The sequence below is a fragment of the Asterias rubens genome, chromosome 21 (genome assembly GCF_902459465.1).
Source record: "Asterias rubens chromosome 21, eAstRub1.3, whole genome shotgun sequence".
In the NCBI taxonomy this organism is placed as follows: domain Eukaryota; kingdom Metazoa; phylum Echinodermata; class Asteroidea; order Forcipulatida; family Asteriidae; genus Asterias; species Asterias rubens.
The window spans coordinates 4,344,607-4,371,375 of NC_047082.1; the positions used below are offsets into that span (position 1 = coordinate 4,344,607).

Sequence of the window (26,769 nt, forward strand, 5' to 3'; positions counted from 1 at the left end):
GACAACCAAGAGTTACAGCTCTGGCGGTAATTTGCCAATAATAAAACGAAACCCTAGATCTACAAATGTTCTAGCTTGCCTCCAAATTTAATCTGTTTGGAGTATTTGAGATGCTTTCTGTAAGTAATTTGATTCATTTCTAGTGGGCGGTTCCTGCTAGTTCCGTCTGTGTATCAATTCTTCCGAAAAATTAATGGCTTCTAAGCAAGTAAAAAATAACATTCAACTCAATTCAAATTAACATTTAAAGCAGGCTTTTTTTTTAAAGCAAAACATCCAGCCGGTTTGGTGCTCGATATTGTGACTTCAGTGTGCACCTCAGTAAGTAATTTTTGACATTGTTTTACTCATTTCCCAAAAACTACAGCACCTCAGCACGTAATATTTTCAGGGAAGCTTTCTACTATCATTGTCTTCAAACTGTGTAAGTTTAGTGTAAATCTGTGGACATTGTGTTTTTTGTCTCACAAAAAGTACATACACCCTTTAAACGGTTGATAATGACCAGCTGAAGCTGTTTGTGTCGGGCGCGCAAGCTAACATATGCCAATATTATCACGCAGAACGCAATTCATAGCTATTAGTAACAGAGCGTAATCTATTTCTAAGCGTACACACAACCAAACAGATTCTGCATCAAACAGATTCTTCACGAATCAGAAAGTTAGCCTAATACGCATACATTTTATTTGCTAAATTGACATAACACAAGAAACACACTTTTCACTGTGATTACTGCATTACATGTGTATCTCCATAAAAAAAAAAATTAATGTGTATCCATTCTATGATGTCTTTTTGTCAGAACGAGGCAAGTCGTCATGGCAGACAAAGTTGGTGTCATCAAGGAGTTGGCACAGTGTTTGGATAGAAGGCGTCTTTTTTTAAACGGAGGACCCAATTGTGTCTATTTTGTGCTGTTTGTGAATAACAACTCAAATAACTGATTTAATGTGTGACTCGGCCTTAAAGGCAGTGGACACTATTGGTAATTACTCAAAATAATTATCATCATAAAACCTTTCTTGATTACGAGTAATGGGGAGAGGTTGATGGTATAAAACATTGTGAGAAACAGCTCCCTCTGAAGTGATGTAGTTTTTGAGAAAGAAGTAATTTTCCACAAATTTGATTTCGAGACCTCAAGTTTAGAATTTGAGGTCTCGAAATCAAGCATCAGAAAGCACACAACTTCGTGTGACAAGGGTGTTTTTTCTTTCATTATTATCCCGCAACTTCGATGACTGATTGAGCTCAAATTTTCACAGGTTTGTGATTTTATGCATTATGTTGAGATGTGAAAAGACTGGTCTTTGACAATTACCAATAGTGTCCACTGTCTTTAAGCAGTACTTACCTGGTGCACGGTACACTGTGCCGACATCAAACTTGATTGAACCAATCACGGTTCCTGATCTCAACAGGTTGCGGGAGTGCATTGCCTACAATCACAAAAGAAAAAGAAAACAACGTAGTGTTCAACAACACAAAATGACTCAATATTAATAAAATTGTTTAGTTATAGATGGTTATTTTTCTTTTAAATTGTATTTCTTGAATTGTCAGGTTATGAATAACTATTAAATTAACTATTAATTAAACCACTTATCGAATATTGCTTATTTATCTATTTTCAAACCTCATAATTGTAGCTTTTTATTTATGTATTCTTTCCGTTGAGGCCAGACCCTGTACAAGCCTAGGCTTTCTGTATGCGACCTCCCCATACTGTTATTAAGTTCTATAATTAGTTTTCCCCTTACATTGTACATCTACAAATGGTATGGAAATAAACCTGAAATCTGAACCTGAATCAAACAATTTGTAAAAGGAAGTTGAAGAGGAAATCAAAAAGAGGGGAGAGGTTTCCAGAACATACATGCTCAGCCTTTCTATTCCTTTGGGTCATGTATTAACTGGGCCAATGTTTTCCACTCTGTGCCCCAATTTGGCATCGTTTTCAGAATCTAGATAATTATCAATATGTCACTATGATGTTCTTATTTGTTGTTTTAGCCATGCGTGAGTGCATACATTTTTACACAACAGCTTGCATTTGTTGAACAGGTACTTGAGCGAAAATGGCCAGTCGTAATCTTTGGTTAACTGCGCCTTGAACACCCAGCAGGGTAGATATGTGGCATTATTATTGTTATTATTATTATTATTCCTTCGGAAGGGACGTAAAGCCGTTGATCCCATGTGTTGTGTAAGTGTAACGCATGTAAAATAACCCAGTGTGCTTATCGAAAAGAGAAGGGGTTGGCCCCTGTGTTCCTGGCAGTGGCTGCTAAATGCGCCGTAGTACCTTGTAAACCCTTATAAGATGCTACATAATTGGGTCTCAGAATCCATCACTGCAATAACCTATCTTTCTGAAAGTTTGTATATACTCAGCGCTAGGTACTCAGTACCTTGTTTGGTAGATTCGTGCGCTATAAAAGACTTTGATACTATTATTATTATTATTATTATTACAAAAAATGGTTGGAATACATCCAAATGGTGTTTGGTCCGATCAGTTACCACTTCCAACAAACTAATACAAAAGTGAAACTTTACAGTCGTAATGCGACTCTAGAACTGCACAGGGTATCGTTATCATTGTAAACCATATGGACTCATCACCCACTACGTATGTCATTATTGGTAACTTAAAACTGTATACTTTTGTGTGTTCAACTCACCGATATTTTGATGATCTTGTCAAACACCATCTGTCGAGGATCGTGGAAGTCGAACACAAACAGCTAAACAAAAATAAACATCAAGAAGTTTGGGTTATATTAAACTAAAGGTTATGGTAAATACAGATACCAGATATGAAATGGACGTAGGGACAGACAATACTATAAGTTAATTTAAAGGCAGTGGACACATTGGTAATTGTCAAAGACGAGCCTTCACAGTTGGTGTATCGCAACATTGGCATAAAATAACAAACCTGTGAAAATTTGAGCTCAATCGGTCATCGAACTTATACGAGATAATAATGAAAGAAAAAAACACCCTTGTCACACGAAGTTGTGTGCGTTTAGATGGTTGATTTTGAGACCTCAAGCTCTAAATCTGAGGTCTCAAAATCAAAAACGTGGAATATTACGCCTTTCTCTAAAACTATGGCACTTCAGAGGGAGCCGTTTCTCGGAATGTTTTATACCACCAACCTCTCCCCGTTACTTGTCACCAAGTAAGGTTTTATGCCAATTAATTATTTTGAGAAATTACCAACAGTGTCCACTGCCTTTAAGGAAGCTGTATATACATGTATCAGGGCATTTTAAACATTATTTTAATTACACTGGGAATTTCAAGAGAAAAAAATGTGGGTGAAATTAGCCGAACAAATCTTTTATTTTGTTGAGCCGAGACATTCATTTTTGGAACTTTCTATGATGTTGGTTTTTATACTTGCTGAGTAGATTACGTTCCTTTGAGAAATTGACAAGCTCTAACCAGGTACAATTAAACTGAAAACAGGGCTCAATAAATTGCACAGCTATAGCGCCTACTGCTAAAGACAGTGTTCACTATTGGTAATTGTCAAAGATCAGTCTTCTCTACTTCGTCTCAATAAAATGATCAAGAACCAGGGGTGCGTTCCACTCGCGCAAACGTTGCCAACAATTTCAAGTGGAACGAGTTGTTCGCTGCCACCGTTGGCGAACGTTGGCAACTTTAGGCGAACATACTTCGGAGGTGTTGGCGAGTGGTTTTTAAAATGGCGGACAAGCATACGGTATTATTTCTTTGTCACAAACATAATTACATTGTATTTTCGGTGGATGATAATGCAGATTTGGAATAACAAAGTTAATTAGTTGATGTAATGGTGTCAAAAAGAGGATTATTGCAGCAAAAACAAAGTAAAAAAAAAATACGTATGGGGCGCGCCATCTTCATTTCAGGGCGCCGCCATGTTGACATCGCGTATATGCACCAATCGTTCAAAAGACAACAAAACGTTTGCGCGAACAGTTGCGAGTCGTATGCGCGAGTGGAACGCACCCCAGGCTTCATTGGGATTCAACCACTAGTTGAAAGCCTCTTCACCACACATTGATTCCCTTATTTTGCCCTCTCTTTTGGGTTACTGTCAATGTGATGTAACGCATCACTGGTAAGCGAATAGATTCAAGGATAGAATACAAGTAATACGAGTATGACTCCATGTACTATTCACTGGTAACTGGACACTGAACAGTCTGGATAGTTCACCATAGGAGGGTCATACACCTTCTGTGAGTGTAACCTACATTTTTATTTATATTAAAAGGGCGTATATCCTTTGGTTTCTGGAAGTGGAATCTTTCAATTGTTTTAATCCTACATTCATAATACCCCAGACAGTTTCTCTACATGTATGTAGGTCTATTGCGTCTGTGTAGCTGAACTCACCTCATTATAGAACGGGCAGTTTGTGGACTGTTTGACGCTCGTAAACTTCTTCTTGTCTCCAACCTCAATACAGATGACTGGATCAATGTCTAATCCGGCAAGCTGGCGTGCTTCATGAATCGTCACAGACACCTGCACGGGGGGGCAAAAAGAAGGGCGTGGTTACTAGTCAAACAGACATGTGAGAAGCGTCTTCAGAAAATTCAGTTGGATTCAACTGGTTGTCAAGAACACTGCACAACGAATCTTACAAAATGGTAAGGTTGAGTGCCTGATAAAAAATAATGGTACCAATTAAATATAATAATAATAATAATAACCCGTTTTTATATAGCGCTTTTCACACCCGGAGGGCGTCCCAAAGCGCTTCACATTATTACCCCTGGTCACTGGGCCTTAATTCACTCCTTATAACCATCTCAACTCCCTGGTGGGGAGTATGCAGCCTGTGCAACATTAATATGCGCTACTCGGCTAAATCAATCACAAGAACCATCTCTGCCCTCACAGGTACCCATTTACCCCTGGGTGGAGAGAAGCAATTATAGTTAAGTGTCTTGCTCAGGGACACAAGTGTCATGACCGGGATTCGAACCCACACTCTGCTGAACAGAAGCATCAGAGCTTGAATTCGGTGCTCTTATCCGCTCGGCCACGACACTTCCAAATATAAAATGACTGGGGTACTCACTTGGATTTAATGTTTAGGAGTTTTTTCTTCTACATTTTAGTAAACCCAGCAGTTTTATATTTACAAGCTACTTTTCTACATCAAGCAGAAAAACAGAGTCTGAATGTAAGTCAGATATTTTAGACCCAATAATAGTAAGTCAGATATTTTAGACCCAATAATAGTAAGTCAGATATTTTAGACCCAATAATAGTAAGTCAGATATTTTAGACCCAATAATAGTAAGTCAGATATTTTAGACTCAATAATAGTAAGTCAGATATTTTAGACCCAATAATAGTAAGTCAGATATTTTAGACCCAATAATAGTAAGTCAGATATTTTAGACCCAATAATAGTAAGTCAGATATTTTAGACCCAATAATAGTGCTATTTGGTTTACCTGGACACCTCTTTACTTAAAAAAATGCAGTTGACAGCTTTATTACAACCCCTTGTTGCTTGTCTCAGTATTGTGTATTTATGCATTAATGTTCCCCATTATACAGAACAACACTTCAACAATTCTGAAGTTAAAGGCAGTGGACACTATTGGTAATTACTCAAAATAATTATTAGCATAAAACCTTACTTGGTGACGAGTAATGGGGAGAGGTTGATGGTATAAAACATTGTGAGAAACGGCTCCCTCTGAAGTGCCATAGTTTTCGAGAAAGAAGTGATTTTCCATGAACTTGATTTCGAGACCTCAGATTCAGAATTTGATGTCTCGAAATCAAGCATCTGAAAGCACACAACTTCGTGTGGCAAGGGTGCTTTTTCTTTCATTATCATCTCGCAACTTCGATGACCGATTTAGCTCAAATCTTCACAGGTTTGTTATGTTATGCATATGTTGAGATACACCAAGTGAGAAGACTGGTCTTTGACAATTACCAATAGTGTCCACAGCCTTTAAATAAAGTTTTGGTTCTTACATAAGCCCCTATTTTATCTTCAAAGTTTAGTTCAGGAGTACAACCTACTGGCAGTCTACACTATACCCTTAAATCTCTTTTGACCCCCCCCCCCCCAGTTACTCAAACATATTGTTCCCACTCTTTCTAATCTTCTGGAACAATTATGGAACAATTTAACAGTCGTCAAATACGCCGAAACATTCTCCATTCTCCTTTCATTATTTCAAGAAAATAAAAAGTCTCAAGGATGTTTGATCAAATCCTGAGATCAGGGAAAATCCTGTAAAAATCACATGATTACGACTATACCTGATTGTCCTGAATGTCCTACGAAACTAACTTTAACTCATGCGTTCAGCCAACACCAATAAGCTCTTTGAAACCCTAACACTGTTTCTTCTCCAAACTGTAACACCTGATAGTCCTGAGACTTAAACTATGCCTCTCTAACCATGTACGTTTTTACCGCCATTGATTTCAAGAGTGATCACCAAACCCTATACATTGTTCTACAAAACTAACTTTTAATCATGTGTTTAGCCTAACAACAATGAGCACTAGCTGGTAAACATTGCTATGGAATTGCAGGTCAAAGGTTCGAATCCCACCCAAGTAATATGACTGTGATTTTTTTTTCAGAGAGCTCGGGAAAGTATCGTGTACACAGTGCTAACACACTTCGGTGTATATGGGTTAAAACCAAAATTAATATTCTTTGTCATCGATGCAAATTTCAATCTATTAAAGGCAGTGGACACTATTGGTAATTACTCAAAATAATTATTAGCATACAACCTCACTTGGTAAAGAGTAATGGGGAGAGGTTGGCAGTATAAAACATTGTGAGAAACTGCTTCCTCTGAAGTGGAGTAGTTTTCGAGATAAAAGTAATTTTCCACGATTTTTATTTCGAGACCTCAATTTAGAACTTGAGGTCTCGAAATCATCCATCTAAATGCACACAACTTCGAGTGACTAGGGTGTTTTCTTCTTTCTTTATTATCTCGCAACTTTGATGACCGAATGAGCTCAAATTTTCACAGGTTTGTCATTTTATGCATATGTTGAGATAGGCCAACTGTGAAGGCTAGTCTTTGACAATTACCAATAGTGTCCACTGCCTTTAAATAAAGTTTTGGTTCTTACATAAGCCCCTATTTTATCTTCAAAGTTTAGTTCAGGAGTACAACCTACTGGCAGTCTGCACTATACCCTTAAATCTCTTTTGACCCCCCCCCCCCCCCAGTTACTAAAACATATTGTTCCCACTCTTTCTAATCTTCTGGAACAATTATGGAACAATTTACCAGTTGTCAAATAGGCCGAAACAATCTCCTATTGGCAACTCATTTCATTATTTCAAGAAAATAAAAAGTTTCAAGGATGTTTGATCAAATCCTGAGATCAGGGAAAATTCTGTAAAACCACATGATTACGACTATACCTGATTGTCCTGAATGTCCTACGAAACTAACTTTAACTCATGCGTTCAGCCAACACCAATAAGCTCTTTGAAACTCAAACACTGTTTCTTCTCTTGACTGTACATACCTGATAGTCCTGAGACTTAAACGATGCCTCTAGACCCATCATTGGACGTACTTTCTTAGCGGGAGCTACATCCCCGTCATCATCCGGTGCTTCATCATCGCTCCTCGTCGAGCCTAATGAGATGACATCGTCCTCTGGCTTTATACCAAGCATCCCTGAGGATGTCAACAGAAGAGTCGGGATAAATATTGACAGCACAACAAAAATAACATGTGTTACATTCAGCAGGGAATCTAACCTGAAGAGATCGTTTGTCCAGGGGTTGCCGCTCGTCTGACAGGTGACGGGCAATCAAAAATCCAGTACGTCATCATAACAAATGATTTAATTTGATCTTACATTTAGTTTTTTCCTTTTTTTATAAAGGCACTGGACCCTTTTGGTAATTACTAAATATAATTGTTAGCAAAAAAAACTTACTTAGTAATGAGCAATGGAGAGGTGTTGATGGTATAAAACATTGTGAGAAACGGCTCCCTCTGAAATAACGTAGTTTTTGAGAAAGAGGTAATTTCTCACTCAGATGTTTAAAGACTTCAGGCCTGAAGCCGTTTTTAGGCATCTGAAAGCACACAAACTTGTGCAGCAATGGTGTATTTTCTTAAAATATTCTCTTGCAACTTTGATGACCAATTGAGTCCAAATTTGTACAGGTTTGTTTATTATGCATACATGTATGTTGGGACACACAAAGTAAGAAGACTGGTCTTTGACAATTACACCAAAGGTGTCCAGAGCTTGTAAGGGCAAACCCTTAAGCAGAATTGTCAAGTCTCTGCTTACCTCCATCCATAAAGTCCATTCCATACTGTTGATTTTCAATCCCCAGTAAATTCATTCCTCCCTTCTTTTTCTTCTTGCCTTTGCGGAACTTCATCACTCCACTAATAAGGCTCTTGTTGCTGTGTAGAAAGAAAAACGTCATTATGAACATTATGAGAACACTACGACATGTAAAGGAATATAGAAGGGTAGCGATGAGTTCTTAAACTGCCGTTTAAAACTGGCAGGGTCGTGGCTGTGCGATACCTTTATCGCAAGGCCACGACCAATAAATGCCTTTTTGGTTAAGGCGTAAAAGTAAAAAACTCTGTAAAACTTATCCGTTTTCCGACATCCTTTCCTTGAGCTCCATACGTGTGTTGCATTTTTATGACTAAGAAACTTTTTTGATGCATTCATGCACGTAGTAGTAGTTAGTATGCATCCTCGTATTCATGGGCCAAAATGGCGCGGCGAGATCGATCACCCCTGGGAACGAGGTTGAGGACTAACCCGCACAAACGTATCTGAAAACAACCAGTTATAAACAGCTCCAGCTGGTCATTATCAACCGTTTAAACACCCCCACGTGTCGCCCTCTCCACCAATAGGAATAGTGACACTGTCTGAGGTATTTATGAATCCCTTTTTAATGTCAAGGAAGGTGGCACTAAACTGATTGCCATTGAAATATATTCACTCAGTCACTGAATTGAAAAAAAAAAGGTAAACTACAAGGGTGTAGCAAGGGTGTTTTGTAATGGAATGTGTTTGGAAGCCAGTTTGCCCACTAGCCGGCTACTGCCAAACACAGATATATAGAACTGAAAGAAACCCCACTAAAGTACATGTACTGTCACAGCAATTAATATCCTTTGTAAATTAAAAAGCATCAAGGAAAAACAACTGCCAGGAAGTTAAAGGGACATGTTGCCTTGGATCGGGCGAGTGGGTCTATGAAAATCATCAAAAATTTGACTCAACAAATTGACGTGCCTAATTAGTTCACAACATACACTGTACAAGGAAAACTGTGCAATTTTGAGACAAATTTGTGTGGACCATTCCATTCTACTTTTTGCGTTTCATAACAAACGGTTTGAAACGCTTTCATATACTAACTCGTCCGATCCAAGGCAAGGTGTACTTTCTGTATTATGTGTTGCTTTTTACATAAATGTATTTTTATTTCATGTTACATAGTGTTAGCCCTTTGAGGCCTAGCAGTAGGCACCTTAAATACCTTTTTATTATTATTATTATTCATTCATAAATACCTAAGACAGTTTATCCATTCTGATTGGTCGAAAGGGCATCACGAGGGGGTGTTTGAAAGGACGATATAACACCAGTCAAAAGTGTTATAACATAGGCATGACCTGCGCGCTTGCACCAGCGCTTATAACACAGTTTCTTCATTCCTATTGGTCGAGAGCAACGGCTGAAACAGTTGTGCCACATCACGCGATACGCGCGACGCGCACATCATCTCCTTATAAGGAGTTGTTTACCCGAGGGCCTTACAATTTCATAGCTGGAGGGGTGTTGTGTTGAAAGAAATCATTGAAGAATTATAATTTTTGCATTTATTTTACCTTTGACCAAGAAGTGTTGATGTTTTTTGACCAAAAAGGTATTTATGAATGGGAAGCAAAGTGTGTTGAATCGGTTTTCAACTAGTGGTTTAAACCCGCCGAGGCCTGGTTCTTGATAATTTACCTCGACTTCGTCTCGGTAAAATTATCAAGTCCAGGCCTCGGCGCGGGTTTTAACCACTAGTTGAAAACCACTTTCACCACACATTGATTCCCTTAATGTGACATTGTATTTAAGCTCAAATGTTAATATTTTACTGATCAGCCCCAACCTTTTTATTGTGTTGAGACTCGTCTGTGACCCATAGTGTTGACCCCCCTGGTACTCAATATCATCGTCATCAAACAGAAGGTCCTGCTGGGAGCGACTCTTACGCTGGCTGAAATTCTCTTGCATCCAATCACCAGCCGTGCCATCAGGGGCCTGGTAATGGATCTCAAAGGTGATGACGATCTGTGTAGGAATTACCAGGAATGATATTAAGTCCGAGGGAAAAAGTAGGAAAAACTTTTTCCAGTACAAGGGCTGACACTTGCGTACACATGGTGTAGGCCGTTATAGATTGCCAAGTCCTTATAAATAAAAAATTTTCCAATGGGAAATTGGAAAACCGACTTAAAGGGTCTATGTACTTTTTCCTAATACAAAACACAATGTCCACAGATTTACAATAAACTTACACAGTTTGAAATTTATGATAGTAGAAAGCTTCCCTTGAAGTTTTACTTACTGAGGTGCTGTAGTTTTTGAGAAATGAGTAAAAGTAATAGTTTTTGTCTCTGTTTTAGCAAGTATTAACCAGTTATGCTATGGTTTTGGTATAATATCATAGCTGGTTAAGGGGATTTTACATGCTAAAATAATTTTGGTCTCATGAGACCAAAATTATTTTGTGACTTGGTTTACTCATTTCTCAAAAACTACACAACCGAGACCAAAATTATTTTGTGACTTGGTTTACTCATTTCTCAAAAACTACACAACCTTAGTTAGTAATATTTGAAGGGAAGCTTTCCACTATCATTATCTTCAAACCCTGAAAGTTTAATGTAAATCTGTGGACATTTTGAAAAAGTAAAGAATATCAAGCCTGAATTACGTACTCAGTTAATATTAAACTAAGAGAGCAACTAATGAACAGGACAGTCCCTTTCAGAACTCCCGAATTCCTAAATCTACTACACGGCAGTAGAATCGATAACTAGACAATATGATTTTGTGTAGAACAATGAAAAACACTTAGGTATGATCCTTGGCTACACAACAGTTAATGGTTGAATGGCTTCTGACCGTGCAACAAGTCTGAGCTACTAAGCTAAATCAATCCAGGAACCATCTTTGCCCTCACAGGTACCCAATTACCCCTAGGTGGAGAGAAGCAATTATGGTTAAGTGTCTTGCTCAAGGACACAAGTGTCACGACCGGTACTCAAACACCAAATCTGCTGAACAGAAACACCAGGGCCCAATTTCATAAAGCCAGTAAGCACAAAAATTTGCTTAGCATGAAATTTCTTCCTTGATAAAAACAGGATTACCAACCAAATTGCCGCTTGATATTCAGGATAAGCAAACAACAGCTGAATACCAGTATCAAGCAATATGCAATTTTTAAATTGAAATTTGGTTGGTAATCTTGTTTTTATCAAGAAAGAAATTTCATGCTAAGCAAATTTTAGTGCTTACACGCTTTATGAAAGTGGGCCCAGAGCTTGAGTTTGGTGTTCTTATCCGCTTGGCCAAGACACCCCACCAATGAGGTTCTACCAATGAAGTACACATTTTCCTCAGAAGGTTGCATTTAAAGACTCGATTGGCTACCTACCCCTGTCTCAGTGTTGTTGGCATCTAGGAGCGGTTCTGAGATGTTGATGTGAGGCTCTGTAGTCAACTGTTGAAGGATCATCTTAAAGCTGCCAAACATTCTGCAAACAAACAAAAATAATCAGAAACTATAATACTGTGGCGTTGAATTGGTTGGAAGCTGAACTGAAGTGAGGTTCCCTCACAATAATAATAATAATAGTATCGAAGTCTTATATAGCGCACGTATCTACCAAACAAGGTACTCAAGGCGCTGAGTATATACAAACTTTCAGAATGATAGTTTATTGCAGTGATGAATTCTGAGACCCACTGAATAAAGTATTCTATCCGTGAGTGATAAAATTAATACATTTTTGGTTTTAGAAAGAAAGCCAGAAATATGGGGAGAGGTTGGTAGATTGGAGAAAAATATTGGAAGTTTTGACTTACTTGTTAGCGAGGATCTTATTGAAGTTGTATACACCAACCTCAATGGCCTCGTGCGACTCAATGGCACTGCCAATTTGCCATTCAAAGCTCTGCAGGAAAATAAAACCACAATGTATGAATTACGGTCAACTTGTAATTAAAAAAAAGACATGGTTTGTAGGATTTCAAACTTTGCATGGTGGAAGCATTTAAGAGAGGTTTGTGGTAGCACCATGTGAATATCTCTTTTGAGAAGTGTTGGTTCTGAAAAGAACTGAGGTGGTTTTAAAGCCATTGGACACTTTCGGTAAACAGTAATGTCCAAGGCCCACACTTCGTGTATCACAACTTCTATATATAAAATAACAAACCTGTGAAAATTTAGGCTCAACCGGTCATCGGAGTTGGGAGAAAATCACGGGAAAACCCACCCTTGTTTCCTCACGTTTCGCCGTGTCATGACATGTGTTTAAAATAAATCCGTAATTCTATTGCTTTTATGTTTTCTCAAAAAGTAAAGCATTTCATGGAATAATATTTCAAGAGAAGTGTCCAATGGCTTTAACTCAACATTTCGATCAGTATGCTTTGATCGTCTTCAGCATTCTCCTGAAGCAACCAGAGCATACTGATCCAATCAGTGAGTTTTCAACCAGTGGTTCTTTTCAGAATTAAGTTTATTTTCTTGGTAGTCAGCAGGGCTAGTCACCAGGAATCTTTAATAGCCCTGATGAGATTTTGGTAGCCTGAAAAACATGTCTTGAGTCACAGTACAAATTGGTCACCGAAAGTATTTCATTTTACAATACCATCAGCACTGTTCATTATTGTTTGTGATGTTGATTTTTGCATTATTTTTCCACTAGCCCGCCGGGCTATCAAACTGGAAAATTGAGTAGCCCTGCTGTGAATCTGGCAGTCCCGGGCTAGCAGGCTAGTGGCAATTTCGACCCCAACACTACTCAAAAAAGATGTCAGGCCTGATACTTCCCGGAGGCAATGAAGGCAATTGCCTCCATGCCCCCTGGTCAATGCCTTGGTGCCCTTGAAATGCTCTATAGTAGAAATTTACAATTTTCCGTAGGGTACCTTCTACCGAGAAAAAAAATGCCCTTGTCCTTTAAAAAAGGAAGCATACAGGCCTGTGAGATGTTAGCATGGAGTTAGCACAAACCTCTCTTAGTAAGACATAGTTTAACAGAACGGAAGATAATTTAAGTAAAAAATGTCATTATTCATTAGACGTACATGTATGGAGTTGAAACCTAAAACTAAAACTTTAAAACTATACAAACTACTTGGTATGACTTTAACACTGTCGGAGGATAACAAAATCAATTCACCAACAAATAAGGACACGGTTTATTGTATTTGCCAGGTAACCTAATGGTAGCAACCTGTCACTGACTGAAAGGAAACCTTCTCCCTGGTACCTGTGAATGTTTCCCTGCAAAACTGCTCACATTTCTGTAACCTTTTTATACCAGAAATGATTCTTTATCACATTTTGGCTTGTTTTATCATTATGACTCAATTTCAGACTGAACAATTGGGGGGAGGAGTTGTCGGAAAGGGATCCAAAAACTGTTGATAGTTGGGTCAACAAGGGAGAAGCATTGCATGAAAATAAAAAACTTAAAGGGACAGGTTGCCTTGGATTGGGCGAGTCAACGAAAAGTGTTTGAAACCGTTGTTATGGAATGCATGGTTAGGAAGATGTTTCAAAACTAGAATATAATGATCCACACAAATATACCTCAAATTTGCGTGGTTTTCCTTTTTTGTTGCGAACTAACACGGTCGGCTGTGTTGTGGAGCCAAACATTTGACACCACAAAATGGCGTGTCAATGTTGGTTCACGACGTGCAACAGGAAAAACTGGCAATTTCGAGGCATTTTTGTGTGGATCATTATCTTCTACTTTTAAAACATCTTTCCAACCATGCATTTCATAACAAATGGTTTTCATAGACCAACTCGCCCGGTCTAAGGCAACAGGTCCCTTTAAATCAAATACAAAATGCCATGACCATTAAAATATCATGACATGTTTATATGAGTTTACTACCACACAATGACTTTTGCTCATAAATCTTTTTAAAGGCAGTGGACACTATTGGTAATTACTCAAAATATTTATTAGCATAAAACCTTTCTTGGCGACGAGTAATGGGGAGAGGTTGATAGTATAAACCATTGTGACAAATAGCTCCTTCTGAAGTGACGTAGTTTTCGAGAAAGAAAAATTCGTAATTTTCCACGAATTTGATTTCGAGACCTCAAGTAAACTTGAGGTCTCGAAGTCAAGCATCAGAAAGCACACAACTTCGTTAACAAGGGTGTTTTTTCTTTCATTAGTATCTCGCAACTTCTACAGACGATTGAGCTCAAATTTTCACAAGTTTGTTATTTTATGCAAATGTTGAGATACACCAAGTGAGAAGACTGGTCTTTGATATTTACCAATAGTGTCCACTGTCTTTAAATATTAAAGCAGGAAAGCTGATTGTTCCCCTTGGTTTGATGTGGATGAATAATCACTTACACTAGTGCATAATACACATTGTTCAGCTACAGTGACTTCTCTATTTAGGCCTATAGGCCTACTGTCCAGTGCATACAAATCAGAGCATACACACTAAGCGCCAAATCCTGAGAATGCACTCCCAACCAGTCTGGGTAACATTTGAATGGGGAGGGGACCCTTCATGTGGACATACAGAGTGGACTAGAATGCTGATCTGGAACATTTCTCTACAGGGTGGATCAATGACTCACAAGTGGTTCCACTGGATAGGGCCTCAATGAACAAAAATAGACCCCCTTGCTGATGGTTACCCCTTGCCTAGCCTTGTGTTCCCCGACCCTTCTCTGTCATGGTGTGTTGGGTTTTATAATGTTACTACACAGCATACAAAAGCTTCCCCTTAATACTTCATCTTAAAGATTCAGACTATGACCTCTACCAAGGAGAAAACACAGCAGTTTTTCTAAATGTGATGCTGTGAAAAGTACTGTGAATCAAGAAATGGGGGCAACCTCTTCTCTGCCATGGTGTGATATAAACATTCCCTTTTAAAATCTTAAGACCAGACCATGGCCACTTCACAAAGAGGGGCTTACATGTCCCGTGTGGTAGTTTTTTTTAAGGTGGGTGGTGAGGAAGTTGTTGTGAATCTAGAAACATCTGCCATGGTGTATTGGGTTTCATCAATATACTTCACTTCACAACATAGAAACATTCCCTTTAAAAATCTTAGGCCCAGACAATGGCAAGTTCACAAAGAGAGGCTAACATGCCTAGTGTATGGCAGGTTTTTTTTAAGGGTAGTGCAGTGGAGATTGCTGCGAATCTAGAAAATTACGACCACCATGTAACACCTCCCGAAACCCAGACTGAATTGATTGTTTTTGAACTTGACTTACTTCATCCCAAAGTACCTCTCCGCCATGGTTTACAATACAAGCTGTTGTCTGACTCACACCTGAAAAAAAAAAAAAAAACAATATAACAATTTAGTCAGTTACATGTACACAGTTTCTCAGGGCATCGTATTGGCTTTTATCAGTCAATATCTACACTCAATCAGAAAAAGGGCTGGATTTTTTAGTTTAAAGGCAGTGGACACTATTGGTAAATTTTACTCAAAATAATTTTTAGCATAAAAACTTACTTGATTACGAGTAATGGGGAGCTGTTGATAGTATAAAACATTGTGAGAAACGGCTCTCTCTGAAGTAATGTAGTTTTCGCGAATTTGATTTCGAGACCTCAGATTTAGATTTTAGATTTTGAGGTCCCGAAATCAAGCATCTGAAAGCACACATCTTTGTGTGGCAAGGGTGCTTTTTCTTTCATTATCATCTCACAACTTCGATGACCGATTTAGCTCAAATCTTCACAGGTTTGTTATGTTATGCATATGTTGAGATGCACCAAGTGAGAGGACTGGTTTTTGACAATTACCAAAAAAGGTATCCAGTGTCTTTAACCACGTAAGATTCACATTTTGGCATACTCAGATTTCTGTATTTTACTACTTTACTTTTTGACGAGGGCCTGTAGGGACAGCAGTTGTAAATACTAATTTGTAAGTCTAGTACTGTCTGAATACAAACTGCAAATAAATACCCCAAAATCAATATTAATAAAACATGTTGCTTGAAATTTCTGTCCACACTTATTTACATGCTTCTTTATGGTGATGTGACCTATGTTTTACATTCAAACCGCCCTCTGTTGACAAAACACTGTATTCTAACGTCATGTTTCGCCGGGCAAAGGTTTTTTGCCCGGCGGTAGGCGCAAATCATGTTATGGTTTTAGAGTAGTGTCAGAGGTCACATCGTCTATAGGACATAAAATGACGGTTTACATTCCAGTCAACTAGTAAGCAAGATTGGTCCTGCTAATGTCAGAGATGCCAAGTCCAGAGGCCAGCTATGCGTGAGATTTTTCAAAGCTCACCACCCACCCCCCCCCCCCCCCCCCCGATTTGGCAGTGCATTGTCGTTAATTTGGGTCTGGCCCCAATGCGTGAGAAAATGGTTGCTGTGCGTGTGAGCATGAGACAAATGCGTGAGTCTCACGCCTAATGCGTGAGACTTGGTAGGTCTGTAATGTTGCAGGTATTATTATAAATAAAGGACATATAATAAGGACATTATATATTTTATAAGGACATATTCATGAGCATAATACACCATACTACACAATGACCATCCACACATTGGCCTTTACAAACCAAGTACCAGCAGCTCTAAAGAAATCTGTGGGAATTTTTCAACTTGCTGTAGAGTGCAGGGTTTACGATTAACGTATTCAGTGAGAGCCAACAGATAGAGCCAGATAGCTTTTCGTTTGTCCGGCCAGTCAGCTAATTGCATATTGTCAATAAATATTTTAAAAACAATAATGCTTTTTCAGCACTGACGTATGCAACCTGACAACTTGGGAAGATATTTTACCTATCCTCAGGTGTTTTGTTGCTGAGATTGCTAATTTTGTCTGCGACTTTTATTTTCAATTTATGGTAAACCTGGGTATCACAGTGCAGATCAACATTAAACAAAATATTCTCCTTGGAATATATTTGGAATCATGTTTATGTGTGTGGTTATTTCAGAGTTCTCCATAGAATTTGTGAAAAGGCTGGTGGAATAGGCAAACGGCAAGCTAAAAAATCCTGGTGGCCAGTTACTGAACAAGTACAGAATATTCCTTTTCTAACCCTGTGTTTCACAAAAATTATTCCAGCACTGTATTTGAAATGAAAATAAAATTAATAAATCAACAAAATGAAAGTTCATCCAAAGGCCTTTTGAGGCAGTTCAAAGAATGGAAGTAATAGTGAATTGTATTTTACATGCTACTCATTTGCAAGAACAAAAGTATTGACAGAAGGCCCATTATTGGAATAATATGAACAAAAATAAACAAACTAAACTAAAACCCACACTTTCTTTAGTGACTGGATCAGACGAATAGGTCTAGAAAAAGGGTTGGAAACCTGTTTGTTATGAAATGCATATGGTTAGAAAGATAAAAGTAGAACATAATGATCCACACAAGTATCACACAAAATTGCACGGTTTTCCTTTTACGTTGTGAACTAACACGGTCGGCCATTATGGGAGTCCAAAACTTGAGGCCCATAAATGGCCAACCGTGTTAGTCGATAAGGTAAAAAGAAAACCAAGCAATTTCGAGGCATATTTGTGTAGATCATTGTATTTTCTACTTTTACAACATCTTTCTACCCAATGCATTTTATAACAACGCTTTACAAAGACCAACTCGACCGATCCAAGGCAACGTGTTCCTTTAAGCCCTGTTCATACATTGTTCTTTCTGCGAATCAGACTGCGAGACATATTCAACATCACAGACTCCTGCACACAATTAATAATACTAATAATAATAATAGACATTTATATTGCGCGATGACCTATAATATACTCTACCGCGCATTACAAGGAATACAAAAAAATGCAGAGAAAAATGAAAAAAAAATAGGGTACACAAACAGAGAAATAATTAATTAAATGGGTGAAGTAAACAAATGGTTTTTTTAAAGGCAGTGGAAACTATTGGTAATGACTCAAAATAATTATTGCCATAAAACCTTATTTGGTAACGAGTAATGGGGAGAGGTTGATGGTATAACACTGTGTGAGAAAACAGCTCCCTCTGAAGTGACCTAGTTTAAGAGAAAGAAGTAATTTTCCATGAATTTGATTTCGAGACCTCAAGTTTAGAACTTGAGGTCTCGAAATCAAGCATCTGAAAGAACACAACTTCGTGTGACAAGGGTGTTGTTTTCTTTCATAGTTATCTCGCAACTTCGACGACCGATCGAGCTCAAATTTACACAGGTTTGTTATTTTATGCATACGTTGAGATACACCAAGTGAGAAGACTGGTCTTTGACATTTATCAATAGTGTACACTGTCTTTAACTTCTATTTAAATACAAATTCACAAAAGCTTGAGAATCATTTCAGCAAAAAGTGAGATGTGACGTCATAATCGCTTCACATTTGCGGGAAGTATGAAGCCTTCAGCTAAAATCCCTCCAAATATATATTACGTAGATCCATAGATATTACGTATTATATAAATATAATAAAATTATAGAAATAGAATATTCTGGACACTGTGTTCTGATGAACAACAAATTCTCCCAAGGACCATTAGTCTATTATTGACTGATATTACAATTGAGTTCTTCATGCTTGGTTTAATCTATTCACAATGACGTTGTACTATGGACAATGCTACCAGCAGTGATTAACACTTTTAATGATTGACACCTGTTTGTTTTATGGTTTACATGTAGTCAGAACTGAAATTGTTTTAATACTAAATATACCTGTGTCAAGCATTAAGGGAAAAAATGGGACTTTTAATTAATCTTGCTGCAAATGTAATATTGCTGAGTTGGTCATGAAAATCATTCTATAAAAAAACTTTTATATGCTGTATTTTAAAAGTAATAGAGCAATTACTTTGAAAAATACTGCATGAATTTGTTTTTAAAACCCAATTCAAGGCAAAGTACATGGTTTTTGGAAGACTAAAATTAATTTCTATTCTCTAGTTTTCAAAAAGCACTATTTAGAGTTCTAACTGAAAATGGTGGGCATTTATTTTAAAGTGAAGACAATATAAAAGCAATTGCATGAGGGATAACGCACAGATGCACTGATTGCAGCAGTCAAAATAGGCAATAGTTCAGTGATTTATGGGTCTTCTTAGCTTTTACACTATTTCAGACGGACATATTTCTCAGAATATGAAAGAAAAAACATCCTATTTCACATATTATTTGTGTGCTTGCAGATGCCTAATAAAAGTCTTCAGGCCTGAAGTCTTTTATTGTTTGAGTGAGAAATTACCTCTATCTCAAAAACTGTGTTACTTCAGCAGGAGATGTTTCTCACAATGTTTTATACTACCAACACTTCTCCATTGCTTGTCACCAAGTAAGTTGTTACGCTAACAATTATTTTGAGTAATTACCGAAATAGTGTCCAGTGCCTTGAAAGGATTTGGGTACTTTTTCAAAATGTCCATAGATTTACATTAAACTTACAGGGTTTGAAGATAATGATAGTGGAAAGCTTCCCTTCAAATACTACTTACTGAGGTGCTGTAGTTTTTGAGAAATGAGTAAACAATGTCATGAACATATGTTTGTAAATGATTAAAATAGTTTTCGTCTCATGAGACGAAAATTATTTTCATGACATTGTTTTACTCATTTCCCAAAAACTACAGCACCTCAGCACGTAATAATTTCAGGGAAGCTTTCTACTATCATTATCTTCAAACTGTGTAAGTTTAGTGTTAATCTGTGGACATTGTGTTTTTTGTCCTACAAAAGTTACATAGACCCTTTAAAGGGAATGAAATTCCAAGCATAATTTAATACAACTGGATCACCTCCAGTCTAGTGAATGGTTTGGGTGTTCCTAAGTAAATAAAGGCATGTTCAATGTTGACAATCAGGATAAGCTTCATTGTACCCAACAGGTTTCTATTTACCTTGCAATAATAACTTGTCTGATAAAAAATCACCCTGAAATGATGAATGGGTAAGCGGTTTCTAAATGACATGGATCTACTGTTCAAACACTGTGTGATTTATTTTAAATGACTAAAATAAACAAAACATTCCCAATTACATGTAATAACTGTAAGCTTTGAGGACAGTTCTATTTAAAGGCCCGCAGGTTTACATTACACTATACATGAACATGCATTGCTAAAACTAATTTAATGTGCCCTTGTCACTAAGTTATAAACTACACAAATTTTCTATATTGGATTTAAGGCATAGCTTGGTGAGGTATCAATACTTGGTTTGCGGTAACACCATTGTGTATTACTTGCTGGGTAGATTATGTTTTTTTGAGAACTTGCCTAACTTTATATTTTACTACTGCAGAGTTGATTTTTAAGAATTCAGTAAAAATCTCAGTTCTGAAAATAACTGACCTACTATTAACCATGTTTTAACTACTACTTGGGTTGAACCTAGGAAATCAACAGGGACTGCTACTTTTGCTTTAGTGGATCGTGGGGACTTCTCGTTACAAACTTCACTACTGTTCTTAATTTGGCTCAACGTTTAGACTAGCTTGAAATAGTGGCATGGTTGGCTTGTGCGTAAAGCGCTCACCTCTCACCAAGGTGACCCGGTTCAATTCCCGGCCGGGGCCATATGTGAGTTGAGTTGTGCGTTGGTTCTCGCAATTACCGCATAAAGAAAAACTATGATAGTTCTGAGGATTCTTTTAATTCCAAATGAAAATGAACTCTCCCTGCTATATGTAAAGAAACCTTTGAAGCATTATCATACATGTAGTTTGTTCATTCAGTGAGTAATTATCATTGTCAGCGGACAGTAAACACAATACAGTATAATGTAACACATGTTACATGTTATAATGATCCTAGTATATCATCATAAATGGATTGTAATCAAGGCTAACACATGTGACATACATAAACCATGACCTAATCAATCCAATACAACCATGGACAGTAGCAACATGCCATCATAAAAATGTCTCATTGCTTGTCCACTTCTTAGAAATGAAACATGTTTTTTTGCTATGCAGTTGAGTAGGCAGAAGGCCTGGAATTTCATCTTTGAAAGGGCAAGGCCAGTTCCATTTTGCAAGGGACACTTCCATTACCAGAGAAACTTTTAAAGGGGCACCAATGCCAAGACCAGGGGCAAGGGAGAGTGGCCTGCATGTGATTCTAGGCCTGAGGCAGTCTCCCTTATCAGTGGTCCAGTGGCTAAAGTAAAACACCTCGGGACCAGTCAAAATTCTCTCCAAGTTGAACATGTATGGCTGGCTAGTGTGTTGTTGAAAAGCATCCCTACAGTATGGAATATCATAAGAGCTGGTGGACTTGTGAAATAAAGCTAATAGACCCTTCCCATGAAATATTATGTAAATTGCGCGTAGCGCGTGCGCACTAACGTTTTGGTTGGAAAAATGAGGGAACCTCGCTCTGTTTTGTACACGGCTAATGGGTGTGTGACGCAGACGCGATTGCGCGTCTGCTTAGTGCACAACTCTATGGCGTTTGCCAACCAACAGGGTCTGTACGCATGCGTGAATGTAATTAGCATATTTCATGGGAAGGGTCCATTATAACACACCTCTTGCTTGTTCTGGTTGGCTGAAACACGGTCACATGGGATGAACTATAGTCTAGTGATCGCGCGCGCGTGTTTTGCGGGAACTAGTACCCGAGCGGGCACTAGTCTTTGAAAATAGTGCCCGGTTACAGCGCCCTCTCTTGACTTGAACCGTGAACGGTACAAAACTTCCTTTCTTTAACCCTATGTATAGAGCCTAATCAATGGCCTTCCGGACTGTGTAAGTTTTTAGCCCTGCTTGTTCTCTATAATAGTGTGGGGGACTCTAGCAATCCATGGATCCTTACCTCTGGCCAGGAAACAACAGTCTGGTTTCATAGACACACAATAATATACTTACCATCATCAACACACTTGTCAAAAATCTCAATTCATCAAATTAAACCAACAGTTTTACTTTAAAACTTGATTTGGATGATGGATTCATAGATAGGTAAAACCGACAATACAAAGCAATACAGGGGCCAGCCAGCCACACAAACTTCAATAACAGAGTCAACAGTTATTGTTAAGTACTTGTTTATTGTTTGTTCGGGAACCAGGTCTGATGAATTCAGAAAAAATTCTACTGTAAAACAACTCAGGAGTCAGGATGGGAAATAGTAAAGCTGCTTGTCCCATGTGTAGTGTAATGCACGTAAAAGAACCCAAGTGCAGATATCGAAAAGGGAAGGGGTTCGCCCTGGTGTTCCTGGTTCGATTGGCTGCATGTTGCACCACAGTACCTTGTTAACGATTAGATTGTACCTGTAGGTCTCATAATCAAACATAGTCCTACAACCTTGCAGGAAAAATACTGAATGTTGAAACGTCTTGAGCCTCACTAAGTGGGCAGGTATGCGTGCTATATAAAAAGCCACTATTATTATTATATTATTAAAACATAGTTTTGCCTGTTTGGGGTGGGGGGGGGGGTTTGGGGGGGAAGTAAAGTCTGTCCCATCAGGCGATGTGAATATATTCGGTTTATAATAATAATTCTGTTCCCCCTGGAAAGGATGCCAGTCCATCGCAACTGAATCCGACCAGGCCAGGATTCAAAACAAATTCTGTAAAGTACAGAACTGAGTCCATCGCCCTTGACCACTTGGAAAAGACTACTTAATTAAACACATCTTTGTAATATGACGCAATTTATGAAAGAAAAGATACAAAACAATGCACCCACTGAAAATGGTTTTGATCTAAGAGATAAACCATCCTGAACTGTTAACTGTTACATGTAAATAAATAAACACTCCTGGAATATAGCAGAGAGGATCAAGGTTTAAATATCCCAACGTCAATATTCAACAAAACAGGCTTTAGAAAACCCCACTCGGACCAACAGCTGTTGTTATTAAATGAGGCCTACTGGCATCATCAGCAAAAAACTGCAAATGCAGGCAAGTCTGCAAGTGGGCCATTCTCTATGGAGTTGTTTTATTGATTGAATAAGGATTGAAAACAGATACTAAATGCCTCCACATCTTACAAGAAGCTTGTTGGAATTAAGATAGTACAAAATCAATAACTTGATCAATATTGAGTATTTTTGGGGACTGGCTTACACCCATGCACTATTGACATACAACATGCACACTGTCAAAGTTTTTTAACAAAACATACCGTAGATGTGTCGATTTTCCTTCACGAAGAGGTTATTGATACAATTTCAATTAAAAAGAACAATCCACATGGGGTTACTTTTGTTTCACTTTCGGAAAACAAATGGTAACATTTTAACGGGGTAAGTCTTCTCTCTAGCAACTCAGATTTTATCTGACGCTGACCTTGTAGCACGCTAATTACTTTCTTGCTTTGAAACTAAAACTAAATAAGTTATTGGTAGTGTAATTTTATTATCTTGCTAGTTTTCAATAGGCCTAAGACCATTGAAACCAACTTCTGGAAATGTCGTAAACATTTGGAATGCCAAGTTTCAGCGAATAATGAAGACAAAATACCATTTTGTTGCAGCAATTAAAATAAAAATAACATTTATTTTTAAAGGTTGTAGGCCTATTAATTCATTTGACTTCATTTTAAAGGTATTTTTGTCAGACTCAAAAGTCAACATTTTATCATACTTTTTGTGTTGCACAGTGGACCAAGATATTTTTAACAAATTAAATAATACAAGACAGTCGGACTAGTCTGTTCATGAGTTTACTGTCACAGCACTAAAATAACTGGCCTCATTCATACAGTCAAGTGTAAAATTTAAAGGCAGTGGACACTATTGGTAATTACTCAAAATAATTATTAGCATAAAACCCAATTTGGTAACGAGTAATGGGGAGCTGTTGATAGTATAAAACACTGTGAGAAATGGCTCCCTTCTGAAGTAACATAGTTTACGAGAAAGAAGTAATTTTCGACGAATTTGAATTCGTGACCTCAGATTTAGAACTTGAGGTCTCAAAATCAAGCATCTGAAAGCACACAACTTCGTGTGACAAGTTTTTTTCTTCTTTCATTATTATCTCGCAACTTCAGCGACCGATTCGCTGAGCTGAAATTTTCACAGGTTTGTTATTTTATGTATATTTTGAGATACACCAAGTGAGAAGACTGGTCTTTGACAATTACCAATAGTGTCCAATGTCTTTAAGCCCTACTTTTGAGCACCTTATTTTTCACTACTGGCAAACAACCTGTTTCCTCTATGATGAAACATTGAGCAGTCGTCAGTATTTTAATTGCCTTGATATGTCAGGTACAGTGTCTGTATTCAGGAATTAAAACAATGTAAACACAATGACGACATCAATGTCTGAACGGTTCAATGAATTCATTGCCCAACCTCCGCATATTAAAATACCTGCATATTATTCCAAAATTTTAACCAACCTGCAAACTGAAGTATGCACAGTACATAACACATGTTTGGATTAATGTTATTCCATTGTTTGTACTGTTCATGTCACTTGTCATTGGGGACTTGAACATGAGTAATGTGCTACACACAATTATATTTACAAGTATATTTTCAATTTATTCAATTGTTTTATCAAACAATTTTGGTTTTGTATGTAACATGTATTGTATCAAAATATTGTCACAGCAAGGAAGTTGATCTGGCATTACTGACAAATTACTTGAAAATGTTTTCATTTGCTTGTTTAGAGACAAGCATTTTCATTTTTTTGCACCTTTCTATTGTAAACACCTGATTCGAATAAACTCACATTTTAGGAACAGTACACAGTTTCACACTCTAATAATATTGATGAATTGTTAAAATAAATGCTCCCACCCTTAATTTTCAATGAATTTTTGAGGTAAATTCTCCCATCCCGGGTTTCCAATTATAACCGACACTGGACACTGAAAAAAAGTGAAAGGGTATTCAACAAAAGGAATAATTTCCCACAAGTCATGAGCTCAACAAGTGTTTTCAACTCCTTCCTTGACAGTCACTGAAAGAGATTTTTAACAGTGATTTTAAAGACACATGTAGCCTACGGAGGTTTACATTTGGTATGTAGCCTATGGAGGTTTACATTTGGTTATTACATAACTATGATGGTTAGCCTAGTGTATCCATACACCTCACATTGAACCCAAAGTAAAAGGAGAGCGTCCCAAATGTTATAAATTTATCAATTTTTGGTATTATGACTTTCCTGGACTAAATAATGGTTTTCCGTCCACAATTGTCATTCCACCATTAAACCAAGTTTGTAATAATTCTACTGCATTCTACTCCACAGGCTCACCATCATGCCACAACAACTACTATTTGGATTAGTTACACAATAAACTCAGAATTGACAGTTAAATAATTCAGTCAACAATGGGCATGACATCTGTGTTGTTTTTTTTAATCGAGAATGGACGGTAGGATAACTTTCCGTATGGCGCCACCACTTTTTCACTCATTTTTACAAAAAAGGAAATATATATCAGGTAAATTAGATACTATATAAATTATTTTATTTCGAATGAAAAAGTGGTGGCGCCATACGGAAACTTTTCCGAATCGAGATGCCCAGGACATAGACACGAAAACTGTTCCAGAAAAAAATGCACAAAACACAGCTGAAACGAAATGCAAACGAGTGACAATGTTCAGGTTTGACAATAACAGTGTCGCACAACAACGAACTTATACTATAGTACGACGAGTTTGCGGACAACGACGTCCCCCGTATTCTTCCCACTAGGCCACGGCGACGAAAGTTGCTTCAACAACTTCCTGAGATAAAAAAACCCGAAAGAAGTTTCGTACAAACATTCTCAAACTTACCCCGAAATGACACCTTAGCAATTCGCTCTGCTCTGGTCCGGAAACCATGTGCACTCTTCAGTCGAAAGTGAAGAGACATGTTGAAGGTTTTCAGCCTAAGAAACGGCCGTCAAAATGGGATAATTCAGTCGGCCATTCCTATTTTTCGTTTGACGAAAATGTGTTGTTTAGTAGTTGACGTGTTTTGTGTGCGTGAAGGACGTATGGGGAATTTGTATGCAACAGTTTGTTGGTGGTGCACGAGTGACATACGCAGCATATGGACGACCGCATACAGAATGCAGACGATAGTTTTGTGTATGCAGCATGTTCACTGAAGCGTGTAATGTCGGATCTAAATAAAAGTGGGATCATGATACCTGGGCCCAATTTCTTAAAGCTGTTTAGCAGAAATTACTGCTTGACAAATTTCTTTGCTGAGAGCAATTTGAGTTGGGCAGAAGCTACACAAAGTAACTTTTTTCTGCTATAGGCAATACTTTTTATGCTTAGCAAGTTTTTGTGCTTACAGTCTTTTTGAAATTGGGCCTTGGTTGGATATTTTCATATTCGGTTTTCAATGTCAAAGATAACTTTTTGTTAAAAAAGGAACCAAAATAGTTCCAATTCACCAAGAAGAAAGAAGTCTTTATGATGAAAGTCTAGAACCCCTTTAAAAACACCACTTATCAGCACTAATATTTTTAAAGCTTCTATTTTTACATTCGTGTTGTTTTTATCGGAAA

At 37.7% G+C, this 26,769-nt stretch overlaps 1 protein-coding gene across 6 annotated transcripts in view; it reads right to left on the bottom strand.

Moving 5' to 3' along the window:
- LOC117304640 (otoferlin-like) overlaps positions 1-26,260 on the bottom strand; it is a 123,833-nt gene extending 97,573 nt beyond the window's left edge. For all 6 annotated transcript variants that reach the window (XM_033789198.1, XM_033789197.1, XM_033789192.1 and 3 more), the window contains exons 1-10: positions 26,045-26,260; positions 15,560-15,618; positions 12,154-12,242; positions 11,723-11,822; positions 10,169-10,350; positions 8,323-8,441; positions 7,540-7,694; positions 4,399-4,530; positions 2,688-2,750; positions 1,358-1,442 (exon numbers count right to left, since the gene is read on the bottom strand). In XM_033789198.1, coding sequence (XP_033645089.1) covers positions 1,358-1,442; positions 2,688-2,750; positions 4,399-4,530; positions 7,540-7,694; positions 8,323-8,441; positions 10,169-10,350; positions 11,723-11,822; positions 12,154-12,242; positions 15,560-15,618; positions 26,045-26,123 — 1,063 coding nt within the window. In that variant the 5' untranslated portion in view covers positions 26,124-26,260. The remainder of the gene's footprint in view (positions 1-1,357; positions 1,443-2,687; positions 2,751-4,398; positions 4,531-7,539; positions 7,695-8,322; positions 8,442-10,168; positions 10,351-11,722; positions 11,823-12,153; positions 12,243-15,559; positions 15,619-26,044) is intronic.
- Between the last annotated feature and the right edge of the window lie 509 nt (positions 26,261-26,769).